Raw genomic sequence first — 27,649 nt, forward strand, 5'->3', positions numbered from 1 at the left:
TTGTCTTCATTAGAAATTCTCTGCAGTCCATAATCCAAATAGTCTCCATGTCTAGATGCCTGAAATTTATTTTTCAGTTCTTGTCTTAACTTCCTAAAGTTAGGAAGTTAGTTTCCTAAGTATAGGAACTGAAGTTTTGTCAAAAGCCAATTACCCGGTCCCTGCTCACACACAGGCAGCATTGGTAACAGGACGAACACCTACCCCAAGAGTGTACAAAGAAAAGCAGAGAATGTTTGCTTTCCATACGTGATCTGGCTCCAAAAAGCCATCACAGAAATTCTGATGTAAAGCCCATCCAAGTTCATTCAATCTAAACATTTAAACATTTGCATTCTAATTTCCTTTTTAATGCATTGATTATTTTGACTGTAGTTCCCAAATATGTGGCTTTTTAATCTTTTGATGCTGATTTCTTATTTTCCTTTTGTGTATGGAAAATGCCTTTTCTAAAATGTCAATTATTCAAAAATTTCTAAGACTGATTTGGAGCCCAACAGACAGTCAAGCTTGAAAATTTTTTTATGAATAAGGCAGCTGCATGAGTTGATTACTGAGGTAGATGTGAGATAACAACACTTAGATAATAAAGTTTAAATATTGTTTAAAGCTAACCATGTTGTAGACATATTTTCATGCCATTAATCTGATCTTTGTGCTTTAGTGTTGGTTTTATATCTGTACTGACCCTAAAATGCATGCCCTCTGCTACCATGCAGAAGGGCCCACTGAACTATGAATCGAAGCGGGTCTCCCTGTTCTACCTGTTGAGATGAGTCAACCCGCTCCTCAGTGAACCCCGTCTCCACCATAATGCCTCGAGCAGCACTCTCAGTATCGTGGCACTCACGTATTGCATCGTGTCTTGGATTTCTTCTACTGGGGCTCCCCAGGGAAACAGAACCAATAAAATGTATGTAGAGAAAGACTTTTATTATAAGGAATTGGTTCAAATAGTTACAGAAGCTGAGAAGTCCCAGATTCTGCAGTCAGCAAGCTGGAGACCCCGGAGAGCTGATGGTCTAAAGTGCCAGCCAGATTTGGAATTAGAGGCAGGAGAAGGCCAACGTCCCAGCTCAAAGACAGGTGGAGAGAGTGAGCTCTCCCTTATCCTGCCTTTTGTTTATTTAAACCCCCAACAGATGGGATGGGGTGGACGAACTGTAGGTAGGGCAACTGGCTTTACTCATTCTATGATTTCAAATGTTAGTCTTGTCCAGAAATGCCTCATCTACACAGAATAATGAGTAATGAAAGAGCTGGGCACCCCAGGCCCAGCCAAGTTGACAAATAAATTAACCATCATATTCTCTGTACAATTATAATCCGCCTAGGCTGAAAGTGCCTAAGGGTAGGAAACACATCCCATTGATCTTTAAATCTTGAGTCAAGCACACAACTCCATCAGGCAACACACACATATTTTTGAACAAGTAATAGATCATTTGTATATCTCTAGTTCTATGTTTCAGAAAGTAAGGCGATGTTTGGAAACATCTCTGTTTCTTCTACTTCCAGAGATCCCGAGATCCATGTAGGGCCACAGATGGAGGTCTCTCTTGTGCAGGGTTTCTTAAAGTTGTCAAGAGTAAAGCCTGCTTTCAGAGACACGAGTGAAATTCAGAAGGGGATGTGAGGGTAAAACATGACTGAGCTCAGAAACGCTTGGCGATACAGGGTAAAAATAAGTACAGCACACCCAAACACAGGATGATAGCTTGTGTGGCAAACAGAGACACCATTGGTCGGAGGGCTTATGCCCAGATAGGAGCTGTGATAGTGTGGGCAGCTTACGCACACGAACTGCCGAGATTCTGTGTGAATGTCGGCTGATAGCTTAAGCTGCAGCGTGTGGTACTGGCCTGTGCTGGCCCCAGCTTGTCAACAGGCTTGGTGTGGGCAAGATCCATGAAGGCCAGGTGGAGGTGACCGAAGATGAATACAGCATGGAGAGCACTGACAGCCTGGTGGGGGATAGGGGAGCTGCACCTGCTATTTGGATGCAGGCCTTGCCAGAACTACCACTGGCAATAAAGTTTTTGGGGCCCTGAAGGATGGAGGCTTGTTAATCACTCACAGTACCAAATGATTGCCTGGTTATGATTCCGAAAGCAAGGAAGTATGGTGGGAGCATGTCGTGGGAGAGACGTTGCAGGCTACATGCGTGACCTGACAGAAGAAGCTGAAGAGGCTCGAAAGAAACCCCTCCCTCGGCACAGAAAGAACAGTGTCGGCCAGGCCCGAGGCAAGGGGATCACAGGAGGTCGGGAGTTTGAGAGCAGCCTGGCCAACATGGCAAAAACCCGTTTCTCCTAAAAATACAAACAAATTAGCCAGATCCGGCGAGGCGTGCCTGTAGTCCCAGCTACTCCAGAGGCTGAGGCATGAGAATACTTTGAACTCGTGAGGCGGAGGTTGGCAGGGAGCCAAGATCCTTTAAATAATTAAATTGAAAATTTTAAATTGTGAAAAAATTTTAAATTGTTAAATTTTTAAATGGTTAAAAATTTAAATTTAAAACAATTTCTGCCTTCAAAAGGCTCATGGTTAAACAGTATAAACATTTAGCTAGAAGGTTAGGTCATGATATATGTTTGTTAGAGGGAGAAAGTATTTCAGGCTGGAAGGATTCATGATGGAGGCTACTTTGAGTTCAATCTTTACAAATAGGCATGATTTTGGAAGTGAATGAGGGAAGTGCATCCTTCCAGGGCAGGAAGGGAGGTCCAGGTGTGCTGGGGTCCGGGGTGGGGTGCTTGTTTTTTTAGCTTATAACCGGTTGTCTGTGGTGAACATGGAGAAGAAAGCTAAGTAAGGTTGGAAAGTTAAGTTGATCCTGAACTCAGAGGGTTATAAATGTTAGGCAAGAAGTTTCGATTTTATTTAATAGGCAATTGTTAATTAGTTTTAAGTTTAAATCTAATTTTAAAATTAAATGTTTTTAAATGAAAGTGAAGTTTAGAATTTTTAATTAAAAATTTAAAAATCAGATCTATTGAGAGTGACACCGAGAGACTTCTCTTCCCTGGTCCGCGAGGGGTGTGGTTTCAAACACGGGGATTTCAAATGCAGGGATTTGAGCACCTCCTCCACGCCTCCATATGGGGACCAGAGGGATTTCAGATGCAAAGATCTTTGTCTGATTTTTGCGGGCGTCGGGCCAGGTAGGCAGAGCCAAGCCAGATGGGGCTCTTTTGTCCCAAAATCCGGCCCAAAGCTCTGGGAGGAGGGGGCTCTGCAACTCAGGATTGTGGACCAAGTAACCAATCCACTATCAGAGTCAAAGATCAATCACTCTGGAGGAAGTTCGCGAGAACTCTTATTGGACGAGAACATGAATGGGGAGGGAATAACTCAAGGGTTCACCCTCCAGCGGCTCCCACCTAAACGGATTTCCCTCTCCGGGGTCCCCTCCCACAAAAGCGTGAGAGCTGTCTTCTTTCTCTCTCTCTAACAAATCGCTTTTCTGCAAAACTCTTCGGGTCCATGATATTTATTCGAACTGCAAACTCCCCGCTTCTCCGGGTCCCTTTTCCCATTCTTCGGGGTTAGAGAGGCCCAGAACCTCTGATCTCCGGGAGCTGGATATGCTCCCACCGCCTCCCCAACCCCTTACAATACATTTGAGAGAGATTTTGAAGAGCAAATATGAATGGGGAGGCAGCAGGTAAGAAACCCAGTTGGGTGGTGACGATGGCATTCAGGATGTGGAGGAAGCCGAGCCTGAGCTTGACTGGGGCAGAAAGGGGTGGTCGTGAGTGGGAGGAAGGCAGCTTCTTGGGGCCCCTGTAGTGAGAAGCCCTTCCACAGAAGTAAGGGCTCGCTGACTGTCCCCTTAATCTCTTTCCTGGTTTTCCACCCACTGACGGGCACTGGGTGACGCTGTGGTTTATTAAAAGCACATAGCTCAGGCCGCGCGCGGTGGCTCACGCCTGTAATCCCAGCACTTTGGGAGGCCGAGGCGGGTGGATCACGAGGTCAAGAGATCGAGACCATCCTGGTCAACATGGTGAAACCCCGTCTCTACTAAAAATACAAAACATTAGCTGGGCATGGTGGCTCATGCCTGTAATCCCAGCTACTCAGGAGGCTGAGGCGGGAGAATTGCCTGAACCCAGGAGGCGGAGGTTACGGTGAGCCGAGATCGCGCCATTGCACTCCAGCCTGGGTAACAAGAGCGAAACTCCGTCTCAAAAAAAAAAAAAAAAAAAAAAAAGCACATGGCTCACAGACTCCCGCAATTTTGTTTTCAGAGTCCTGCATGGAACCCACAGCTGGCAAGGATGTGCTGTGTGCAGCAGAGCCCTTGGGAACTGGGGCCTCTTCAGGCATTTTCCAGTGAGCTATGACTGGGCAACAGAGTGGGACCCCATCTCTAAAAAAAGATTTTGAAAAAACTATAAAATCAATTAAAAAGAATTTTTAAGCCTTCTAATATTTGGATATAGTTTTCCATGTTACCGTAGTTTATTTTACAGACCTGATGGTTTAGAAGCATTTCACTTTCCCTTTTGCTAGACACATGGTTATCCTTTCATTTGAAATGCATTTGTGGACTTTTCCTAAAGCACTTTCACCTGCGCCATCACACTTAGTTTGAACAGGAGCAGTGCTTTGCACGCGGCTGTTTGCTGAGCAGAGTCTGGTGAACCAATCTCGGCAATGTGAGACTGAATATTTCTATTACAGGGCATTCAGATCCCAGCTGTCACCAACCTGCTGTATGACAGTACACCTCACTGAAAGCCTCTGTGCTCTAGTTTCCTCATTGATAAAGGAGGGATACTAATGGTACCCGCTTTATGGTGCTGTGAGAGTTAAGAGACAACAGAAGTCAAACATAGGGCTGGGCACGGTGGCGCACCCCCGTAATTCCAGCACTTTGGGAGGCCGAGGCAGGCGAATCACAAGGTCAGGAGATCGAGACCATCCTGGCTAACATGGTGAAACCCCATCTCTACCAAAAATATAAAAAGTAGCCGGGCGTGGTGGCACACATCTGTAGCTACTCAGGAGGCTGAGGCAGGAGATTTGTTTGAATCTGGGAGGTGGAGGTTGCAGTGAGCCGAGATCGCGCCACTGCATTCTGGCCTGGGTGACAGAGTGAGAAAAGAAAAGAAAAGAAAAGAATAGAAATGTCAAACATGTAGGACTGTAGGAGTGCTTGGTAAATGTCAGCTGTTAATAACAGAGGAAAAAACCTGACAAAAATAAATCACTTCGGGATAAGGATTTTAATATTCTTACAGACACTCCCCATCCAGTTCTTGGCTCAATGGATCAGGTTATCTGCAAGGACAGCAGCCTCTTTCTGGGTGCCCCATGGAGACAGCAATCCTCCTGTCTTACCTTCTCAAGGCTGGCCCTTTTTCATCATCAATGATGCACTCATGCAGAAGGCAAGGCTTCCACCCTGACCTGATCAGGCTGATTAACTTCAACTCCTAGGAGAAAAGACGCTTGATAACACATTTTAACCCTCGCTTCTCACCACACAGTTCTGCCTGAATTTCCATTTGCTTAACTAATGAATGCATCTAGTAGACTCAGTCCTTAAAAAAGACACATTTGAATGGTAACAGCCAGAGTCAGGCAGCTGAGCTGGACTGCCCAAAGCTGAGCACCTCCTTCAGAGAGGACTGCACTTGGCATTAGTCACCCTGTGGAGGAGCAGGTGGAGGCAGAGATGGAGGTGGGCGGCTTCACTTCCCTCTTCTGGGAGGAGCCCTGCATGGTGCATATCTATGTCATTTGTTTTTAAATCTTTTGGAGACGATCCGTATCATATTGATTATCAATTTACCTGAGTTTGAATGTCTGTAAGTTGTTTTAAAGCTAGGGGTCTGAAGATCTCTAGCAGGGATGTATCTGTAATCTACCTATCCCTCCATCTCAGCCTGTTAACTGTGTATCATCATGGGTTAAATTAATTACTGGGAGACCACAGGTCCATTTAATAGCTCACATGAGCATTTTTCAATTTCTGTAATAATCATGACTTAAGCAAACAAAGTTTCTCTAACAAGCATGGTTTATAAATAGAAGTGGCTAAATTTTCGCTTCTAGAAATTATGCTGCTTTTTATTAACTATCAGTAAACCTAGAAAGATGATCTTGTAAGTAGACAACAGATTTTGCCTACTCTAATCTTAAAGATACCTCTGTCTCGACTCTTTGTTCACAGCTCTCTGACCACTGGAATATTAATAATTGATAATCTTTCCCTTTAATTTTCCACTGATAATATCAATTCCTAAGCCAGATTTTTGGGTCTCAGAAGGGTTCTTATTATACAGTTGTCACACACATTTCTTTTTTCTTTCTTTTTTTTTTTTGCCAGTCACCAGACTGGAGTGCAATGGCACGATCTCGGCTCACTGCAATCTCTGCCTCCCGGGTTCAAGCAATTCTCCTGCCTCAGCCTCCTGAGTAGCTGGGATTACAGGCACGTGTCACCACACCTAGCTCATTTTTGTATTCACCATGTTGGCCAGGATGGTCTCGATCTCCTGACCTCATGATCCACCTGCCTCAGCCTTCCAAAGTGCTGGGATTACAGGTGTGAGCCACCATGACTGGCCTGTCGCATACATTTTTTAAAGAAGTCCACCCTAAGAAGAAATCAAGAATGGTCTTTTCTGGTTTATACATGAACTCCTATAGGGTTGTCCACTACTAAAGCAACAGAGGGCGGTGCCTTCTTTTTCTAGAAGCTGCTGTTCTTACAAGAGAGCAATCTAAAAGCAGGAATTGTGCTTAATTAACATCAAAGTGCTGGCACAGGAAGTTTGCAAGCAGTTCTGGAAGCTTTCTGATGTTTTCTGTCTGCTTTGGGAAGTTAACTCTTCGCTTCATCATCAATTATCTGGTTAGAAACTGAAGGGAAAAAATAGTGATTTTTTTTTTTTTAAACAAATTGCATCAGGATGCTGGGTCTGTGGCCCTAGTAGCTGGTGTTTCCTGTGCTCAGGATGTTGGCCTTGTAGAGTATCTTGAGAGTACTTCTGTACTCTCAAGACAGAAACTGACAGCTTTGTTTGATCAAAATTGTTACTTTACCTTGTACATTTTCAAGACTTCTACAGGTTTAATGAACACAGAAATCTGGGGGAACTTTCACACTCTCCAGGGTTCATTTGTAGATGTTCTCAAATACTCCTATCAGCAGAGGGGAGCCCCAGATGGCAAAAGGACACAGGATGAGTCACCCTTCAAATGAACCAATAATCCATTCTTTGACTCTTCTACCTTTGTCAAATTTCCTCCATCAGCGTCTGCAGAAAATCACAATTCTTGATATATAGCTTGTTCCAATAAATCACAACAGGGTTGCTGGTGACTGTAGACCCAGCTGTCAAACTATTTCAACTTGATAGAGAATATGTACAGGAAACCTATAGCTGTCTTCATATTTAATAGTGAAAAATTGAATGTTTTCCAGCTGGGAACAAAGTAAAAATGTCAGTTCTTGCCACTCTTTTTCAACACAGAAATTTTAGTTATCATACTAAGACACATAAAAGAGGAATAAAAAGCCATGTAGACTGGAAAAGTAGAAATAAAACTGTCCGTATTTGCAGATGACATAATTATCTATGTAGAAAATGCCAAGTAATCTATAGGTAACCTCTTAAAATTAGTAGGTGTTACCAAGCTCACAGGATACAAGATCGACATGGGAAACTCAATCACATTTCTATATGCTAACATCAAACATGTCAAAACTGAAATCAAAAATATAATAACATTTTTAACCTCTTAAGAGCAATAGAATTATTTAAGTATAAACCTGACAAGACATGCATAGGATCTGTATATTGAAAAATCACACAATTCTGATGAAGTGGAAAAAGAACTATTTAAATAGAGAGACATACGTGTTTGTGGGTTCAAGACTCAATAAGGATATGATTCTCAATTTGATCTCTAGGTTGATTGCAATTCCTATAGGAATACCAGCGTGGCTTTTTGTAGAAATAGACAAGTTTATTCTAAATTTTATGTGGGAAGACACAAGCCGTAGAATACTTTGAACTTGACAAAGAAGCATAAAGTGTGTGGCTGTAAAACCACAACGTACAAAATTATTAACAGTTCATTACTTACAACCTAAAAATGAGGAAAAGATGGACAGTTTGCACATTTTCAGGGAGCTAAGGTTTTAGAGAGGAAAGTATCCTTGTAATGAGTGAGACAAGAGCAACTCCCTTCTCCCAACGCAGTATTCTCTGAGAACTCCATTCCTGGTTTCAACCTGATGTGGTAGGCTCTGTTCTTTCAAATGTGAGAAGCAAAGACGTCAAAGGGAGAAATCAGAAGGTGTATTTTTGTTTCCATCATAGGGATTTCACATCACCGTTTCCAAAATCGAGTTCATCACCTTTCCCTCTAGGCAGGCTCTATCCCTTCCCATGTCTCCCGTCTCAATCATCGTCACCGCCAAGTTACTTAAGCCTGAAACATGCGGCCGTCCAGACTCCTCGCTCCGTATCACCGACCTCATGCGCTCAGTCATCAAGAGCGGCGGGTTGAACCTCTTAAGTCTTCCCGGAACCCGTGCCCTCCTCTTGGGTAGCGTTACTACCACCTACCCGAGAGGACATGGTTCTCATCTAGCCTCCACCCTGCAGCCGAGTAAATCTCCGTGAAACGAACACCTGGCTTAGTTTCTGCTGTAAACCGTGTAATAGTCCCCATTGTTTTCTGGAAGGGGCTAGGCGTCCACCGCCCCCACCCCGCGCCTGCCTTCTGCCTGTCCTGCAACTTGGTCCGCGCAGCCCCCGCAGCGCTCGCGCCTGCCGTGAAGCTGTGCTCCGGCCGCTCTCGCCGAGGGAACCGCTTTCCCACGGCTCTGCGCTCTAATTCTCACTCGTTTATCACGAGGTAACAGCGTGGGGAAACTAGAATTTTCCGAGGACTCTCGCCTGTACTTCGTGCTCCGCTGTGAATCCTTGCTTTATGATCTGCACGTGGTTTCTAGAGCGCGCTGCCTGGAGACTTCCTGCTGTGCCCCGCGCTGGGCTCTCTCTCCGCCTCTCTCCCACGCGCGGGCCTTTCTGTGCCAGCTGGCTGTCGACCCAGGTCAGGAAGCCCAAGGTCGGGGCGTTGACCCACGGGCCCTCCCGTTTTCCCTCCAAGGGCCGAGAGACGTCTACACCCGGACGGGCTGCGCGGACACCTGCAGCGCCAGAGGCGCCCGGCTGTCCTCTCGGTGCGGAGCCCGACAGAGCAGCCTTGGGACCCCGGCCAGGCTCCCGCGCCTCCGGACGGATTTCTGCCCCGGCTCCCGGCGCAGCGCGCAGCCCTGAGCGGAGAGGGACGGGAACCGCGAGAGACCCTCGGTGCCACGGCCTCGCCGCGATGGGGTCCTCGTCTCTACTCAGGTGAGGGATCGCCGCTGTCCCGGCCGCAGCCCAGCCCGCCCTCTCGGGTTCCCCACCACCCCAGCGTGCCTGGGAGCCTCCAGACCTCCCCGGGTCCTGTGGCCAGCCAGGCGCCCGAGGCCGCGCGGCGCGAGGCTCCGTCCTCAAGCCCGCTCTCCCCAGCTTTTGTCCGAAGATCCCCTCGCTACCCCCGCCCCGCGGAGGGGCTGTTCACCAGATGCCAGAAAATCGGGGTTGGGGATGCAGGCCAGGGGCTCCGGCCGCTGGGCACCGCGTCCTTCCTGAACCTGGTGGTGGAAGCGCGCCCACCTCCCCGTTTCCCGGGCACCCGCCCGCGGTGCCCAGCCGTGTCTGTCGGATCTAGGACTGAACGTCTGTTCCCGGCCTCCGTCGTGACCGAGGAGGATTGACCGGGCGATGCCGCGCTCTCCTGGCCCTGAGCCGCCTGGAAGACCTGCCTGTGTCGCGGCCCCCTCCGGGGCTCTGGCCTCTAAAGCGCCCCGGGCACGGCTGCCCGGCCCTTGCCGCTTGGTGGGACCAGCGCCTTCCGCTTGTCACTGTTATCCCTTCTCCTTTCAGCCCGTGGCTCTCCTGGAAGAGAATGGTGGGCATCTTTTTCCTGCCGTTTATCTTATCAGGTTTTGGTCCTCGGTTTAAACAGGAAGAGAACCTCGTGATTGGAAAAGCGCATCCGCCCCAGCCCAGGTTTGCCTGAGAGCTACATTCCTGGGGAGGGAGGGGAGCGATCTCTTCTTTCTTGGAGAAAATAATATCACCAGTGTGCACAGAACACCCCCCACTAACAAGAACTTTTTTTTCCGCTAGGGTTTCAGCCGTCCCTCCGAGCTCTCTCCCGAGCTCTCTCCCGAGCCCTCTCTCCCTTTCCACTTTCTTTCCCTCGCCCGCCTCCTCCAGGTTTAATTGGTCTCACCTGACTCCTTTGGAGCTGAAGAACCGATCTGTGGGACTTGGAACTGAAAGCACAGGTCAGGGTAACCCCCACTTCACACTGGAGGGCCACAAGTTCCTGATCTTCGGGGGCTCCATCCACTATTTCCGGGTGCCCAGGGAGTACTGGAGGGACCGCCTGCTGAAGCTGAAGGCCTGTGGCTTGAACACTGTCACCACGTGAGTGCCGGCCCCTCACCTCCATGACCTTGTTACCCTACAAGTGCATCCTGCCTGGGAGCCTCGGTTTTGGGGTCCAGCGTGAGGACTTACCTTTTTTTTTCTTTTTTTTTTGAGTCGGAGTTTCGCTCTTGTTACCCAGGCTGGAGTGCAATGGCGCGATCTCAGCTCACCGCAACCTCCGCCTCCTGGGTTCAGGCAATTCTCCTGCCTCAGCCTCCTGAGTAGCTGGGATTACAGGCACCCACCACCATGCCCAGCTAATTTTTTGTATTTTTTAGTAGAGACGGGGTTTCACCATGTTGACCAGGATGGTCTCGATCTCTTGACCTCGTGATCCACCCGCCTCGGCCTCCCAAAGTGCTGGGATTACAGGCTTGAGCCACCGCGCCCGGCCTGAGGACTTACCTTTTGAATGTTTCTAGCACATACCTTTTAGCTGTCATTTAAGTCTCCTGCTGAGTTTGCTCTGTAATTAAAGACTTGGATAGGGTTAGTGGGAGAAGCTAAAGGGAGGAGGTTATTGCCTCAGGAATCTGTCTAACGAAGGAATACCAGGATCCCTAAGAGCACTCAGTTTAATGACATAAGCTTAAGGCACACTTACAGATAAACATGTACTTACAGATACATACATGGTTTTAAAACAATTTTGGGGGGGACAGGGTCTTACTCTGTTGCTCAGGCTGGAGTGCAGTGGCATGACCTCAGCTCATGACAGCCTCTGCTTCTCAGGCTCAAGTGATCCTCCTGCCTCAGCCTCCTGATTAGCTGGGGCCACAAGGGCATGCCACCACACCAGGTTAATTTTTTGAATTGTTTGTAGAGATGGGGTTTTGCCATGTTGCCTGGGCTGGGCTCAAATTCCTGGACTCAAGCAATTCATCCCGCTCAGCCTGCCAAAGTGCTGGGATTAGAGGCATGAGCTACTGCACACGGCCAACAATTTTTATTTATGTTTGTGAAGGCGAACAGGTAGAGAAATACCGGCATTATCAAAAATGAACATGCAAGGAAACACCAGTATTGCTAAAGTGAAATTTAAAGGCATGAACAGAATGAACACTGTATGCTAGTGATTAAGATAATGGGGATTTAGAGGCAGGTAGACGTGACTTCCAGTCCCAGCTCTGCCTCTAACTAAGCATTGCATCAGGGCCTGGTGTCCTCGTCCGTAAATGGGCAGAATAAGAATTGCCTCGTAAGGTTGCATTGATGTTTAAAGGGGATAAAATCTTTACCTTCTTTAAGTGCAATGCCTGTCATCATGTCTGCCATGCGTATGTACTCAGTAATGTTGGCAAAAAGAGATAGGAACCCAGTTTAGTCAATCAGAAGAACTGAAATATAAATGAGCATGAATTTAATGTGATTACCCATATGCTGACAAAAGGTCACATGCATTTGGTAGGTGCTGACAGCCATGGACTTTCTAAGTGTTTTCACTTAATCCTTGAAACTGTCCTGTGAGATGGAGCTTGTAACTCCTGCTTTGCAGGGGAAGACGCAGTACACAGAGGTTAACCTGCTTGTTCGAAGGTGGGTAGTGTCTGAACTGAGGCAGGCAGTGCAGCTGCAGAGCCCACATTCCCTAATGCATGCGATGCCCTTCCCAGCGTGATTGCCTCCAGGTGTGACCACGCAGCTGTGAGCGTGGATGCCACAGAAGACACACGCAGGACGTAGGCTCCTGCCTGCACACAGATGGCAAGTCAAATAAAAGCTGTGCCAAACCCAAAATCGTATTTTCTTTTTTTCTTTTTCTTTTTTTTTTTGAGACAGGGCTTTGTTGGCGAGGCGATGTTACAGTGGCACAATCATGACTCACTGCAGCCTCGACCTCCTGGGCTCGAGTGGTCCTCCTGCCTAAGCCCCCTGAGTAGCTGGGACTACAGTCATGCCACCATGCCAGCTGATTTTTAAATGTTTTGTAGAGATGAGGTCTCACTATGTTGCCTAGGCTGGTCTTGAACTTCGGAGCTCCAGCGATCCTCCCACCTTCCAAAGTGCTGGCATTACAGGTGCTAGCCACTCTACCTGGCTGTAAAAATCATATTTGAATTGGGAACAGTGGAGTTGGCTTCATAACAGAACCATTTCCAGAAAACTCTTGAAACTCAAGAGAACTGGGAGCTAATTAAGGTGCATAAAAGAGTGAACCCCAAGAAAATCTTTTGTGGAAGGGTGCGTTGTTGAGGCTTCATGTAAAAGGATTGGTGTTCCTGGATTTTAGGGGGAAGGCAGGAAGACCACCCTTAGTATAATGATTGTGCCATTGCCAAAACAGAGATGCTCATTTAAATATTCTACTACTATAAAGCAAGATATCGATTTTGGTTATCGACTAAACACTCATGTTGTATTTACACATAACCAGGCATTGCTGTAAGGCTTGAGAAAGACAAATTCGTTTAATCCCTATCGCAGTCATATGTGGTGAGGAGTGTTATGATCACCTTTTGCAGATGAGAAAACAGGCCAAGAGAGGTTGTCACTTTTCCAAAGTCAAGCAGTGACAAAGGTACATAGTAATAGTTAGCAGAGCTGTGCTGGGACCACAGTGGGGCTCCAGGCCGGCTGCTGAACCATTCCACTCCCTGCAGGCCTGTGGGCATTGCTCAGGGATTGGAGGGCAGGCTCACAGCACTTGGCAACATTTAAGTCTAAGTGTCCTTTGCAGGGGCAATTTTATGATACAGAATATATGTGTGTGTGTATGTGTACATCTATCTATCTATCTATCTATCTATCTATCTATCTATCTATCTATATGTTTCTTGATGAGATGATTGCACTAGATGATTGTTTTCATGAAGTTAACAACAGAAAAAAATGAAAGTAGTCCTGAGAAGCTCAGATTTACAATATGGAAAGTGAAAGACAGAAAAAGTATGAGCAAAATGCTATGGGACATATAATGTAACATTTTACACCTGTAATTATATTGGTTATGCTAATGCCATTTTTTTTTGAGACTCAGTTTCACTCTTGTTGCCCAGGCTGGAGTGCCATGGTGCGATCTTGCCCACCACAACCTTCACCTCCTGGGTTCAAGCGATTCTCCTATCTCAGCCTTCTGAGTACCTGGGATTACAGGCATGTGCCATCACGCCTGGCTAATTTTGTATTTTTTAGTAGAGACAGGGTTTCGCCATGTTGGTCAGGCTGGTCTTGACTCCTGACCTCAGGTGATATGCCCACCTCAGCCTTCCAAAGTGCTGTGCTGGGATTACAGACGTGAGCCACAGCGCCCGGCCAATGCCAAAATATTTAACTCTACATTGCCTTCCTTGGTTAATTCCAAGTTGTTATAGTTTGTACTTACACTACATTGGATTTTAAAAAAGGAAACCTGATGGTTGTCCTGATACTTCTACACAACTGACCAGCCACCCCGTATGACCAAATACAGAAAAGCAAAAACTGCTCCAGAATCAGAGTCCTCGACCACCTGAGGGCCTGCCACCATCTTGTGGCCAGCTTGCCATCACACTTACTGTAAAGGAGGAGATGCTTAGAGGGCCCTGTGCCTTTTTGCTGAGCTGCTACTGAAGGGTGAATTTGAAGCTGAGAGGCAGTAAATTGATAACTGGCTCATTTAAAATGCAAAGCATTTAATCAGAAATAATTATTGAGTTTTACTGAGAGCTGCTACTGCATCTATTGGGGGATAATACAGTTTTTCTTCACTCTTCTTTTGAAGTGTTGAATTACATCAGCAATTTTTCTGATAGTCAAGCAACCATATGGTACTGGTATAAACTCTGCTTGGTTCTGAGATATGTACACGTTACATACACATAGACTTTATTTGCTACTATTTTATTTAGAATGTGTTTATCTATGATTATAAGTGAAACTGATTTAAAATTTTATTTCTGTTAGTATTCTCCTCCAGTTTTTAATCACTCTTATAGTAAGTTCATAAAGTGTGTAAATCTTCTTTTCTTACTTATTGAAAATATTCTGCACAAGAATTATCTTTACCCTGAAGGTTTCTTAAGATTCACCTGTAAACTCTATGACTACTACCTTTTGAGGTTGTGAGGTGAAGGTTTTTGGGACGACATAGCTCTTCGAATGGTTATTAACTCATGTTCTCTGTTTTTCTAGAGCACATCCTGTTTTCTCCCTGTAGATCTTTTTTTTCTTAATGTTTTTTTCTTTCTTCCTTTCTTCTTCCTTCCTTCCTTCCCTACCTCCCCTCCCTCTCTTCCCTCCATCCCTCCCTTCCTTCCTTTCCCTCCCTCCCTCCCTCACTCTCTCCCTGCCTCCCTCCCTCCCTTCTTCCTTCCTTCCTTCCTTCCTTCCTTCCTTCCTTCCTTCCTTCCTTCCTTCCTTCCTTCCTTCCTTCCTTCCCTCCTTCCTCTCGCTCTGTCACCCAGACTGGAGTGCAGTGGTGTGATCTCTGCTCACTGCAACCTCTGCTTCCTGGGTTTAAGCAATCCTCCTGCTTCAGCATCCGAGTAGCTGGGATTCTGGGCGTCCACCACCCCAGCTAATTTTTGTATTTTTAGTAGAGACAGAGTTTCACCATATTGTTCAGGTTGGTCTCAAACTCCTGACCTCAGGTGATCCGCCTGCCTCAGCCTCCAAAGAATTGGGATTACACGCATAAGCCACCATGCCCAACCTTCTTTCTTCTTTTGAACTGACTGGGACTTGAGCAATTTTTCCTTCCTTACCTGTACTCACTTGGAAGTTATATACATCACGTTGTATATTTGCGTTGTTTTTTCTTTTTTTCTAAATCTTATCTGTCTCTTTTGAGTCTTTTCAAATAACTAGCTTGTAGCTTTGTTAATACTCTGTATGTTTCAGATTTATATTTCATGGTCTGAGTTATGTGTAATTTCATTTTCTTTAGTTTATTCAACTTAATACCTTCTCTTCTCTGTCCTCTTCTTCCGTTTCCTGCTCCTCCTCCTTCTTTCTTCCCTGAGTTAATTTTTAGCTTCTTTTATTTCCAGTCTTTACTGTTTTCTAATATATTCATTCAGCGATATAAATGTTTCTCTGAGTGCTGCTTCGGTTATATAGCCCACCAATTTTGCTACATAGTGCTTTGAATGCCATTTATTTTCAAATATTTCTTAAGTTTTGTTGTTGTTTTCATTAGCTATTTGGGAATATGCTTTCTGTTTTATTTATTTTAAGTTTTGCTGTTATTATTATTATTATACTTTAAGTTCAGGGGTACATGTGCAGAATGTGCAGGTCTGTTACATAGGGTATACATGTGCTATGGTGGTTTGCTGCATCCATCACCCCGTCACCTACATTAGTTATTTCTCCCCATGCTATCTCTCCCCTATCCCCTCCACCCCCTGCTCTCCCTCCTCTAGCCTCCCCTCCTGACAAGCCCCAGTGTGTGATGTTCCCCTCCCTGTGTCCATGTGTTCTCAGTGTTCAACACCTACTTCTAAATGAGAACATGTGGTGTTTTGTTTTCTGTTCTTGTTTCAGTTTGCTGAGAATGATGGTTTCCAGCTTCACCCATGTCCCAGCAAAGAACATGAACTCACCCTTTTTTATGGTTGCATAGTATTCTATGGTGCATATGTGCCACATTTTCTTTATCCAGTCTGTCATTGGTGGGCATCTGGGTTGGTACCAAGTCTTTGCTATTGTGAACAGTGCTGCAGTAAACCTACGTGTACATGTGTCTTTATAATAGAATGATTTACAATTCTTTGGGTATATACTCAGTAATGGGATTACTGGGTCAAACAGTATTTCTAGTTTTAGATCCTTGCAAAATCACCACACTGTCTTTCACAATGGTTGAACTAATAAAGTGTTCTTATTTCTTCACATCCTCTCCAGCATCTGCTCTTTCCTGATTTTTTAATGTTTGCCATTCTAACTGGTGTGAGATGGTATCTCAATGTGGTTTTGATTTGCATTTCTCTAATGACCAGTAATGATGAGCATTTTTTCATATGTTTATTGGCTGCATAAATGTCTTCTTTTGAAAAGTGTCTGGTCATATCCTTTGTCCACTTTTTGATAGGGTCGTTTTTTTCTTGTAAATTTGTTTAAGTTATTTGTAGATTCTGGATATTAGCCCTTTGTCACATGGGTAGATTGCAAAAGATTTTTTCCATTCTGTTGGTTGATGGTTCACTCTATTGATAGTTTCTTTTGCCTCTTAAGTTTAATTAGATCCCATTTGTCTATTTTGGCTTTAGTTGCCATTGCTTTTGGTGTTTTAGTCATGAAGTCCTTGCCCATGCCTATGTCCTAAATGGTATTGCCTCAGTTTTCTTCTAGGGTTTTTATGGTGTTAGGTCTTATATTTAAATCTTTAATACATCTGCAGTTAATTTTTGTATAAGGTATAAAGAAGGGGTCCAGTTTCAGCTTTCTGCATGTGGCTAGCCTGTTTTCCCAACACCATTTATTAAATAGGGAATCCTTTCCCCATTGCTTGTTTTTGTCAGGTTTGTCAAAGATCAGGTGGTTGTAGATGTGTGCATTACTTCTGAGGCCTCTGTTCTATTCCATTGGTCTATATCTCTGTTTTGGTACCAGTACCATGCTGTTTTGCTTACTGTAGCCTTGTAGTATAGTTTGAAGTCAGATAGCTTGATGCCTCCAGCTTTTTTTTTTTTTCTTAGGATTGTCTTGGCTAGGTGGACTCATTTTTGGTTTCATATGAAATTTAAGGTGTTTTTTTTTTTTCAAGTCTATAAAGAAAGGCAATGGTAGCTTGATGGGGATAGCATTGAATCTATAAATTACTTTGGGCAGCATGGCCATTTTCACGATATTAATTATTCTAACCAAGAGCATGGAATGCTTTTTCATCTGTTGCGTCCTCTCTTATTTCCTCGAGCAGTGGTTTGTAGTTCTCCTCGAAGAGGTCCTTCGCATCCTTTGTTAGTTGTATTCCTAGTTATTTTATTCTCTATGTAGGAATTGTGAATGCGAGTTCACTCATGATCTGGCTCTCTGTCTATTACTGGTGTATAGGAATGCTTGTGATTTTTGCACATTGATTTTGTATCCTGAGACTTCACTGAAGTTGCTTATCAACTTAAGGAGATTTTGGGCTGAGACGATGGGGTCTTCTAAATATACAATCATGTCATCTGCAAATAGAGACAATTTGACTTCCTCCTTTCCTAATTGAATACCCTTCATTTCATTTTCTTGCCTGATTGCCCTGGCCAGAAATTCCAATACTATATTGAATAGTAGCAGTGAGAGAGGGCATCCTTGTCTTGTGCCAGTTTTCAAAGGGAATACTTCCAGTTTTTGGCCATTCAGTATGATATTGGCTGTGGGTTTGCTGTAAATAGCTTTTATTGAGATGTGTTCCGTCAATACCTAGTTTATGGAGAGTGTTTAGCATAAAGGGCTGTTGAATTTTGTCAAAGGCCTCGTCCGCATCCATTGAGATAATCTTGCGGTTTTTGTCTTCGGTTCTCTTTATGTGGTGGATCACATTTATAGATCTGCATATGTTGAACCAGGCTTGCATCCGAGGGATGAAGCCGACTTGATGATGATGGATAAGCTTTTTGATGTGTTGTTGGATTTGGTTTGCCAGTATTTTATTAAGGATTTTTGCATCAATATTCATCATGGATATTGGCCTGAAATTTTCTTTTTTAGTTGTATCTCTGCCAGGTTTTGGTATCAGTATGATGTTGGTCTCATAAAATGAGTTAGGGAGGAATCCATCTTTTTCTATTGTTTGGAATAGTTTCAGAAGGTATGATACCAGTTCCTCTTTGTACCTCTTGTAGAATTTGGCTGTGAACCAGTCTGATCCTGGACTTTTTTTGTAGATAGGCTATTAATTGCTGCCTCAATTTCAGACCTTTTTATTGGTCTATTCAGGGATACAACTTCTTCTGGGTTTAGTCTTGGGAGGGTGTAAGTGTCCAGAAATTTATTTATTTCTTCCAGATTTACTGGTTTATTTGCATAGAGGTGTTTATACACTTCTGGTACCTTGTGTCTTCATTCTCATTTATTTCAAAGAACATCTTTATTTCTGTCTTCATTTCATTATTTACCCAGTGGTCATTCAGGAGCAGGTTGTTCAGTTTCCATGTAGTTGTGTGATTTTGATGTGAGTTTCTTAATCCTGAGTTCTAATTTGATTGCACTGTGGTCTGAGAGACTGTTATGATTTCCATTCTTTTGCATTTGCTAAGGAGTGTTTTACTTCCAATTATTGGTCAATTTTAGAATAAGTGTGATGTGTTGCTGAGAAGAATGTATATTCTGTGGATTTGGGGTGGAGAGTTCTGTAGATGTCTATTAGGTCCACTTGATCCAGATCTGAGTTCAAGTCCTGGATGCCCTTGTTAGTTTTCTGTCTTGTTGATCTGTCTAGTATTGACAGTGGGGATGTTAAAGTCTCCCACTATTATTGTGTAGGAGTCTAAGTCTGTTTGTAGGTCATTAAGAACTTTCTTTAGGTATCTAAGTGCTCATGTATTGGGTACATATATATATATATATATATATTTAGGATAGTTAGCTCTTCTTGTTGAATTGATCCCTTTACCATTATGTAATGCCCTTCTTTGTCTCTTTGGATCTTTGTTGGTTTAAAGTCTGTTTTATCAGAGACTAGAATTGTGACCCCTGTTTTTTTTGTTTTGTTTTGTTTTGTTTGTTTCTTTTTTTTTTGCATTCCATTTGCTTGGTAAATATTCCTCCATCCCTTTATTTTGAGCCTATGTGTGTCTTTGCACATGAGATGGATTATCTGAATACAGCACACTGATGGGTCTTGACTCTTTTTCCTATTTGCCAGTCTGTGTCTTTTGATTGGGACATTTAGCCCATTTACATTTAAGGTTAATATTGTTATGTGTGAATTTGATCCTGCCATTTTGATGCTAGCTGGTTGTTTTGCCCATTAGATGATGCAGTTTCTTCATTGTGTCGATGATCTTTACAATTTGGTATGTTTTTGCAGTGGCTGGTACTGGTTGTTCCTTTCCATGTTTAGCACTTCTATCAAGAGCTTCTGTAAGGCAGGCCTGATGGTGACAAAATCTCTCAGCATTTGCTTGTCCATAAAGGATTTTATTTCTCCTTTGCTTATGAAGCTTAGTTTGGCAGGATGTGACATTCTGGGTTGAAAATTCTTTTCTTTAAGGATGCTGAATATTGGCCCTCACTCTTCTGGCTTGTAGGGTTTATGCAGAGAGATCTGCTGTGAGTCTGATGGGCTTCCCTTTGTGAGAAACCCCACCTTTCTCTCTGGCTGGCCCTCCTTTTTTTTTTTTTTTTTTTTTTTAAGCATTTTTTCCCTTCATTTCAACCCTGGTGAATCTGACAATTACGTGTCTTGGGGTTGCTCTTCCTGAGGAATATCTTGTGGTGTTCTCTGTATTTCCTGGATTTGCATGTTGGCCTGCCCTGCTAGGTTGGGGAAGTTCTCCTGGAAAATATCCTGAAGAGCGTTTTCCAACTCGGTTTCATTCTCCCCATCACTTTCGGGTACACTGATCAAATGTAGATTAGGGCCGGGCGCGGTGGCTCAAGCCTGTAATCCCAGCACTTTGGGAGGCCGAGGCGGGTGGATCACAAGGTCAAGAGATCGAGACCATCTTGGTCAACAAGGTGAAACCCCGTCTCTACTAAAAATACAAAAAAATTAGCTGGGCATGGTGGTGCGTGCCTGTAATCCCAGCTACTCAGGAGGCTGAGGCAGGAGAATTGCCTGAACCCAGGAGGCGGAGGTTGCGGTGAGCCGAGATCGCGCCATTGCACTCCAGCCTGGGTAACAAGAGTGAAACTCCGTCTCAAAAAAAAAAAAAAAAAAAAAATGTAGATTAGGTCTTTTCACATAATTCCATATTTCTTGGAGACTGTGTTTATTTATTTTTACTCTTTTTTCTCCAATCTTGCCTTCTTGTTCTTTTTCATTGAGTTGATCTTCAATCTCTGATATCCTTTTTTCTTCTTGATCAGCTTGGCTATTGAAACTTGTATACAGTTCATGAAGTTCTTGTGCTGTGTTTTTCAGCTCCATCAAGTCATTTATTATGTTCTTCTCTATGCTGGTTATTCTAGTTAGCATTTCATCTAACCTTTTTTTCAAGGTTCTTAGCTTCCTTGTGTTGGGTTAGAACATGTTCCTTTAGCTCAGAGAAGTTTGTTATTACACACATTCTAAAGCCTGCTTCTGTGAATTTGTCAAACTCATTCTCCATCCAGTTTTCCCTTGCTGGTGAGGACTTGTGATCCCTTGGAGGAGGAGAGGCATTCTGGTTTTTTGAGTTGGCATCCTTTTTGCACTGGTTTCTTCCCATCTTGGTGGATTTATCAACCTTTGGTCTTTAAAGTTGGTGACCTTTGGATGGGGTCTCTGAGTGGACGTCCTTTCTGTTGATGTTGAAATTATTTCTTTCTGTTTGTTAGTTTTCCTTCTAACAGGTCCCTCTGCTGCAGGTCTGCTGGAGTTTGCTGGAGGTCTGCTATGGACCCTGCTTGCCTGGGAATCACCAGCGGGGGCTGCAGAACAGCGAAGATTGCTGCCTGTTCTTTCCTCTGGTAGCTTCGTTGTAGAAGGGTACCCATCAGATGCCAGCCAGAGCTCTCCTGTATGAGGTGTCTGTCAACCCCTGCTGGGAGGTGCCTCCCAGTCAGGATACACAGGGGTCAGGGAGCCACTTGAGGGGGCAATCTATCCCTTATCAGAGCTTGAGAGCTGTGCTTGGAGATCCGTTGCTCCCTTCAGAGCTGCTGGGCAGGGATGTTTAAGTCTGCTGAAGCTGTAACCATAACTGCCCCTTTTCCCAGGTGCCCCATTCCAGGAAGGCCAGGGCTTTATGTATAAGACCCTGACAGGCTGCTGCCTTTTTTCAGAAATGTCGTGCCCAGAAGGAGGGAGTCTAGTGACACAGTCTGCCTGCAGTGGCCTTGTTGAGCTGTCGTGGGCTCTGCCCAGTCACTGTGTAAACTTCCCCGCGACTTTGTTTACATAGGCAAGGTTAAAACCATCTACCCGAGCCTCAGCAATGGTGGATGCCCTCCCTGCCCCGAGCTCTCATGTCCCAGGTCAAGCTTAGACTGCTGTGCTGGCTGTGAGAATTTCAAGCCAGTGGGTCTTAGCTTGCTGGTTTTCGTGGGGGTGGGACCCCCCAAGCCAGATCACTTGGCTCTCTGGCTTCAGCCCCCTTTTCAGGAGAATGAGCGGTTCTGTACCACTGGCATTCCAGGTGCTACAGGGTTATGAAAAAAAAAAAGAAAAAAAAAAGAAAAAAAAAAAAAGAAACAACAACAACAACAACATCAACAAAACTGCTGTGGCTAGCTCAGTGTCTTCCCAAACGGCCGCCCAGTTTTGTGCTGGAAACCTGGAGCACCGATGTTCTAGGCACTGGAGGGAATCTCCTGGTTTGCGGGTTGTGAAGACCATGGGAAAGTGCAGTATCTGAGCCAGAGCACCAGAGTGCCAGGAAAAGTCCCTAATGGCTTCCCTTGGCTAGAAGAGGGAGTTCTTTGGCTCCTTGTGCTTCCAAGGTGAGGTGATGCCCCACCTTGCTTCAGCTCACACTCCTTGGGCTGTACCCACTGTCTAACCAGTTACAATGAGATGAACCAGGTACCTCAGTTGGAAGTGTGGAGATCACCCATCGTCTATGTTGCTCTTGCTGGGAGCTGCACACAGGAGCTGTTCCTATTCAGCCATCTTGCTGGAAATCTCAATTTTTACTATTTTAAACTGTAATTTTAAAATTTATTTGCCTTTGTCTTGGGATCCTGGACTATGTGATATAGGTTTTTGGAATTTGTTGAGATTTAGTTTGTGACATAATACCTGCCAATATTTTACAACTGTTTCATGCATTTTAAATTTTGTTTGGTCCTTTAAATTTTACATTCTTTTTTCATTCTTAGTTCTACGGATGAAATTTTTAAGGGAATGTAAATGCTCCATCTGTTGGCTACTGGGTTCTCTCTTTATTTATTAGGTGAAGCCTTTTAATTCTGCTGTTCAAATCTATAGCCTTACAGGTGTTTTTGGCTGCTTATTATCTTTATTTTTTAGAGGGGTACTTTAAATTTTTTCACTGTGTTGACAACTGATGTAGCCATATTCTCTCTAATTCAGTCAGCTTCTCCTTGACTTACGACAAGCTGTGTTGTTAAGTTCATAGAAGGCCATGATTAGTATATCTTCTTGGTGGGTCATACAGTCAGTTCTACAATGTATTGTTGAAAATCTCTGCACTGCACAAAATTGTGTAATAAAAACGATTGGGCTTATAGGAAACATGATATTGGGGCATACCACTAAAAAATGTTGCTAGTGACACAAAAAACAACAGTTGCCTAGTGAACTATGTCTAGTACGTCTGATAAAATTTGTACTCATAGGCCTTTGGGGGAGGGTCCTGCAGGGGCCCTTCTTGCTAAGGTCTAAAGATAGTAGTACCTTTACTAGATTTACTGTATCTCCACTATCTTTGCAGAAACTCCATATTTATTCTTATTTTGACTAACTCATAGTAATAATTTATAAGGCAGATGTAGACATTTTTGTTTTTGTTCTCTTTTTTAAATTTATAACTTTAATGGGTGTTACTGCCCAAAGAATAGGGCAGTGAGTAGAATAATTTATATATAAATCCCAAAAAAATCTAGCATCAGAGGATCATTGGCGGCTTGAACCACAATTAGATAACAGAGCGAGGAACTATTAAAGATAGTCATGGTTAGTGTAATAGAGGTTTAATTTCCATTGGAAACTTCAATGTATTTCAAAATAGAGCTGTGCATGGTTTTGGCTTGGATTTGGGGTGGACCTAACAACTTGGAGGAAGAAGTAAGAAGACACTCATCATACGTCCCTTTCATCTCTTCTAGCTATGTTCCGTGGAACCTGCATGAGCCGGAAAGAGGCAAATTTGACTTCTCTGGGAACCTGGACCTGGAGTATGTGGTGTTGCTGCTGCTGTGACCTGGCCAGGGGCAGGGGCAGAGAGGCGGTTACTGGGGGTGGATTAGCAAAGAGAACCAGGGAGGGACCAGGGTCTGGGTCCTGTTCTAGGACTATGAGAGGCCCTGCACCCAGGACCCAGACACTCCCCATCCATGACCTGTCACCCCGCAGGGCTGGGCCTGCAGCATCTGGGCCTCACCTCTCCACTGCAACCCAGAGGTGCAGAAGACCCCAGAAGCTGCCTGACTCTGCATAGGGTCCAGCCGCCTGGGCTGGGACAGGGAGGCCCTTCTAGGCTGGCAAGGCTGCTGGGGTCAGGTTCACTGTGAAGACCCCTGTGCCCTGGCTGATGCCCTTCCTCCTCAGGCCCCTGATGGGGCTTTGCAGAGGCTCTGAGGCTGGGAGCAGCTCGGGCCTCGGACCTGGTGTGGGAGTCCCTGCTCTGTGGGGGTGGGGCCGAGCTGTCCCTTCACCCACCGGGCAGCTCCTCCACCCTGTGATGCATGCGGTCCCCACCTGGCCTGTTCTTGGGCTGTCGTGGGAAGGGCTGACGATGTGGACCCCTCTAGGGCCTTCGTCCTGATGGCCTCGGAGATCGGGCTGTGGGTGATTCTGCGTCCAGGCCCCTACATCTGCAGTGAGATTGACCTTGGCGGCTTGCCCAGGTAAGCGGGGCTATAATCTCAAAATCGTGGTTGTAGTGAAGTACTTGCTTTACAAAAAGTGAATTTTAATCTAGTAACAAGGAAAATAACCTTTATTCACGGAGCAGATAGGAGGTGTGCTGCACCACGCCAGGCACCGTGCCTGCGCCGTCTCCAGTGAAGCCTGTGGTGCTGCGGGGAGGGGCGCGTGCTGTTGCCATCCCCATTCACAGATGAGAAGCTCCAGGCTTTGGTCCTGGGGCCTTGGGCATGCAGCCAAGACGGTGTGCGTGGGGAGAGGTGGCCACACGAGCCTCCCACTCTTCATTCCCCACTCAGGAAGGGCTGTGGCCCCCTCTGTCCTTCCCAAAATGTCCTGGGAAGAAAGGGACCAGAAGCTTTATGGCCTGCAAGGGAAGGTTCTGACAACCCTGGACTTGTTTTGAAAACTTCTGATCTTTTGCTTATTTTGCAAGGGGAAGGCTGCCTTCTCCACGCGGTGAGACCACCCTCAGCTCCCCTCCCCACTCCCTCTTGCTTTTCTTTGCCTTGTTCTCTCCTCTGTGATGCCGGCCCCCAGCCCAGACTGCTGAGGGTCAGGGTGAGACTCCAAGACTCCTCTCTGCCACCCCTGTGTCAGGCAGGGATCCCTGGAGAATCTGAGGCTCTGCCTCCAGGGAGCACCTCTTGCAACTTAGGGTCAAATGAGACCTTTGCTTTTCTCCAGATGAGTCCTTTCTCCCATCCAGCTCAGGGGCAGAGAAAACCCGAGCTGAGGGGAGCAGAGTTTTCGGGAAACAGTGATTCCTGGCATGGCTTGGCCGGAGGCCTGCCTGACACTTTCCCGGTGATCTGGAGAGGGTGGGGTATCATTGGCGCACAGGCCCCCACCCTGAACCTGAAGACTTAACTCTTAGTGGAAATGCCACACTGTACCTAAGGAACAGAGGTTGTCCCCAGGAAAACTGTTTTTAATAAGCTGAAAAATAATGGAGAGTGTTCAACGAATGCTAGAAGAAAAAGCTCTTTAACACATGGCTGTAAGAGCATTGGCAGGCCAGCCCCTCCGTTGGACCAAAGGGAGCTGAAGGCTCTTCCAGAGTTGTGAAGTGCCTTGGAGGTGGAGGCAGGTGTTTTCTTTCCAAATCCCACAAGTCTACAAGAATGGCCTGAAAGTGTCAGTGGCACAGATCCTTCCAGGATCCAGCACCCCTGCGTGCTACGGGACCAGAGGAGTGAGGCAGCTGGGCAGATGGGCAGTGAGCCGGGGCAGGTCTGAGCTCAATCCTCCTTCCCCCTGCCTTTCTGTCTCAGACCCTGAGCCTGCCCCTCTCGCCCCCAGCTGGCTCCTGCAAGACCCCCGGTTGCTGTTGAGGACCACCAACAAGGGCTTCATGGAAGCAGTCGAGAAGTATTTTGACCACCTGATTCCCAGAGTGATTCCTCTCCAGGTAAAGCCAAATTACCTCCTCCGTCTTTCTTACGTGCACTTTAGGGAAAGAGTTTGCTTGGGTTGATCACCAAAGACCCACATGCGGTCTCCACGAGCAACTGAGCTGACTTTCTTGTAGCCTTGGGTTCCGGACCCTCGTCTTAAGGATAGACGCGTTGACCCGTCCTGTCCTCCGTGTCCTTGTGTGCTTGTCCCGGGGTTTCCACGAAGTCTCATCACATGGGGCGGGGACTGCGCAAACGGGTGTCCTGGCTGTCCACGTGAACTTACTGTTCTCAAGCTCACCAATCTTCCCACTGCTTCCTTCCACTCTTAACAAGGCAAAAAGGCTCAGAAGGCACAAATGAATTTATGGTCAGATAAAAGTCTTCCTTTCCACCCTGTCCCAAAGCCATTTAGTTGTCCTTTCAGGAGGCAACCAATTTTACTAGATTTTGTGTCTCTTTTTAGTGGTATTATCAACATGGAAGCAAATTATACGTACATGTCTATATACACAGAGACATGAACACACAGACACGTACATGTTTTTACATTTAAAAAAATGTGGCTGGGTGGTGGCTCACACCTGTAATCCCAGCACTTTGGGAGGCTGAGGTGGGTGGATCACAAGGTCAGGAATTCAAAACCAGCCTGGCCAACATGGTGAAACCTCGTCTCTACCAAAAATACAAAAAAAAAAAAAAATCAGTCTAACATGGTGGCAGGTGCCTGTAGTCCCAGCTATGTGGGAGGCTGAGGCAGAAGAATTGCTTGAACTCGGGAGGTGGAGGTGGCAGTGAGCTGAGATTATGCCACTGCACTCCAGCCTGGGCAACAGAGTGAGACTGTGATTCAAAAGAAAAAAAGAATATAGAAAAAAAGAATATAGGCCGGGCATGGTGGCTCAAGCCTGTAATCCCAGCACTTTGGGAGGCCGAGGCGGGTGGATCACAAGGGCAAGAGATCGAGACCATCCTGGTCAACAAGGTGAAACCCCGTCTCTACTAAAAATACAAAAAATTAGCTGGGCATGGTGGTGGGTGCCTGTAATCCCAGCTACTCAGGAGGCTGAGGCAGGAGAATTGCCTGAACCCAGGAGGCAGAGGTTGCGGTGAGCCGAGATCGCGCCATTGCACTCCAGCCTGGGTAACAAGAGTGAAACTCCGTCTCAAAAAAAAAAAAAAAAAAGAATATATATCCTTTTTAATATAAAAATATATGATTCCCCTCAGGCATTTTTCTTTTGTTACTTGAAATACGTATATTCGAAATCAGCCACTCTTTTTAGTGCCTGCACAGTGTTCCATAGTAGGGATATATTACAGTTCATTTAACGGGAATTCAGGCTGGTCACGGTGGCTCACTCCTGTAATCTCAGCACTTTGGGGGAATGAGGCAGGCAGATCACCTGAGGTCAGGAGTTTGAGACCAGCCTGACCAACATGGGGAAACTCCGTCTCTACTAAAAATACAAAAAAGTTAGCTGGGTATGGTGGCACATACCTGTAATCCCAGCTATTTGGGAGACTGAGGCAGAAGAATCGCTTGAGCCTGGGAAGTGGAGGTTACAGTGAGCTGAGAGCCCTCCACTGCACTCCAGACTGGGCGACAGAGTGAGACTTTGTCTCAAACAAACAAATAAACAAACAACAAAAAACCAAAAAACAGGAATTCATACCCTACTTACGGACATTTGGATTTCTCATTTGTGTCGTAAACAAATAACTTGTGCACCCCCGTTCTGTATCTGTGTAAGTCTCTTCGCTATTGCCAGCATTCCAGGTTGATTTTGTCCCACAGATGGGAAGAGCACACGTGCCATTCGTCACCTTCTTTGTGGCATACTCAGACCTCAGGTACTGGATAAGAAATGCCTTCATTTTCACCATGGCAACCTAGAGCACACAGTCAGGTCTGTGACAAAAAAAACAAAAAAACAAAAAAAACAAACAAACATTGTCCTGTGCTGTCTATAAGACAGCATTGTTTGATCATTATAATATTAGTTTAATTTAAACAATTAACTCTTCCAAATGAGGAGATGCACATGGTTATTAAGAAAAATCAATCCCAGTTTAAGGACACATCTCTTGATGTACTTTGAGATGGGCTAAAAATCTAGATTGTGGCCTGGCATGGT

General features: G+C 45.3%; 1 protein-coding gene across 2 annotated transcripts in view; it reads left to right on the plus strand.

Moving 5' to 3' along the window:
- Positions 1-8,999: 8,999 nt before the first annotated feature.
- GLB1L3 (galactosidase beta 1 like 3) overlaps positions 9,000-27,649 on the plus strand; it is a 51,994-nt gene continuing 33,344 nt past the window's right edge. Inside the window, exons 1-6 of one of the 2 annotated variants that reach the window (XM_039462249.2) lie at positions 9,000-9,383; positions 9,963-10,088; positions 10,209-10,511; positions 23,355-23,423; positions 24,000-24,095; positions 25,417-25,525. In XM_039462249.2, the coding sequence (XP_039318183.1) occupies positions 9,361-9,383; positions 9,963-10,088; positions 10,209-10,511; positions 23,355-23,423; positions 24,000-24,095; positions 25,417-25,525 (726 nt within the window). In that variant the 5' untranslated portion in view covers positions 9,000-9,360. The remainder of the gene's footprint in view (positions 9,384-9,962; positions 10,089-10,208; positions 10,512-23,354; positions 23,424-23,999; positions 24,096-25,416; positions 25,526-27,649) is intronic. The other variant, XM_039462251.2, reaches the window with a different exon arrangement.

This window comes from Saimiri boliviensis, chromosome 6 (assembly GCF_048565385.1).
Source record: "Saimiri boliviensis isolate mSaiBol1 chromosome 6, mSaiBol1.pri, whole genome shotgun sequence".
Lineage (NCBI taxonomy): Eukaryota > Metazoa > Chordata > Mammalia > Primates > Cebidae > Saimiri > Saimiri boliviensis.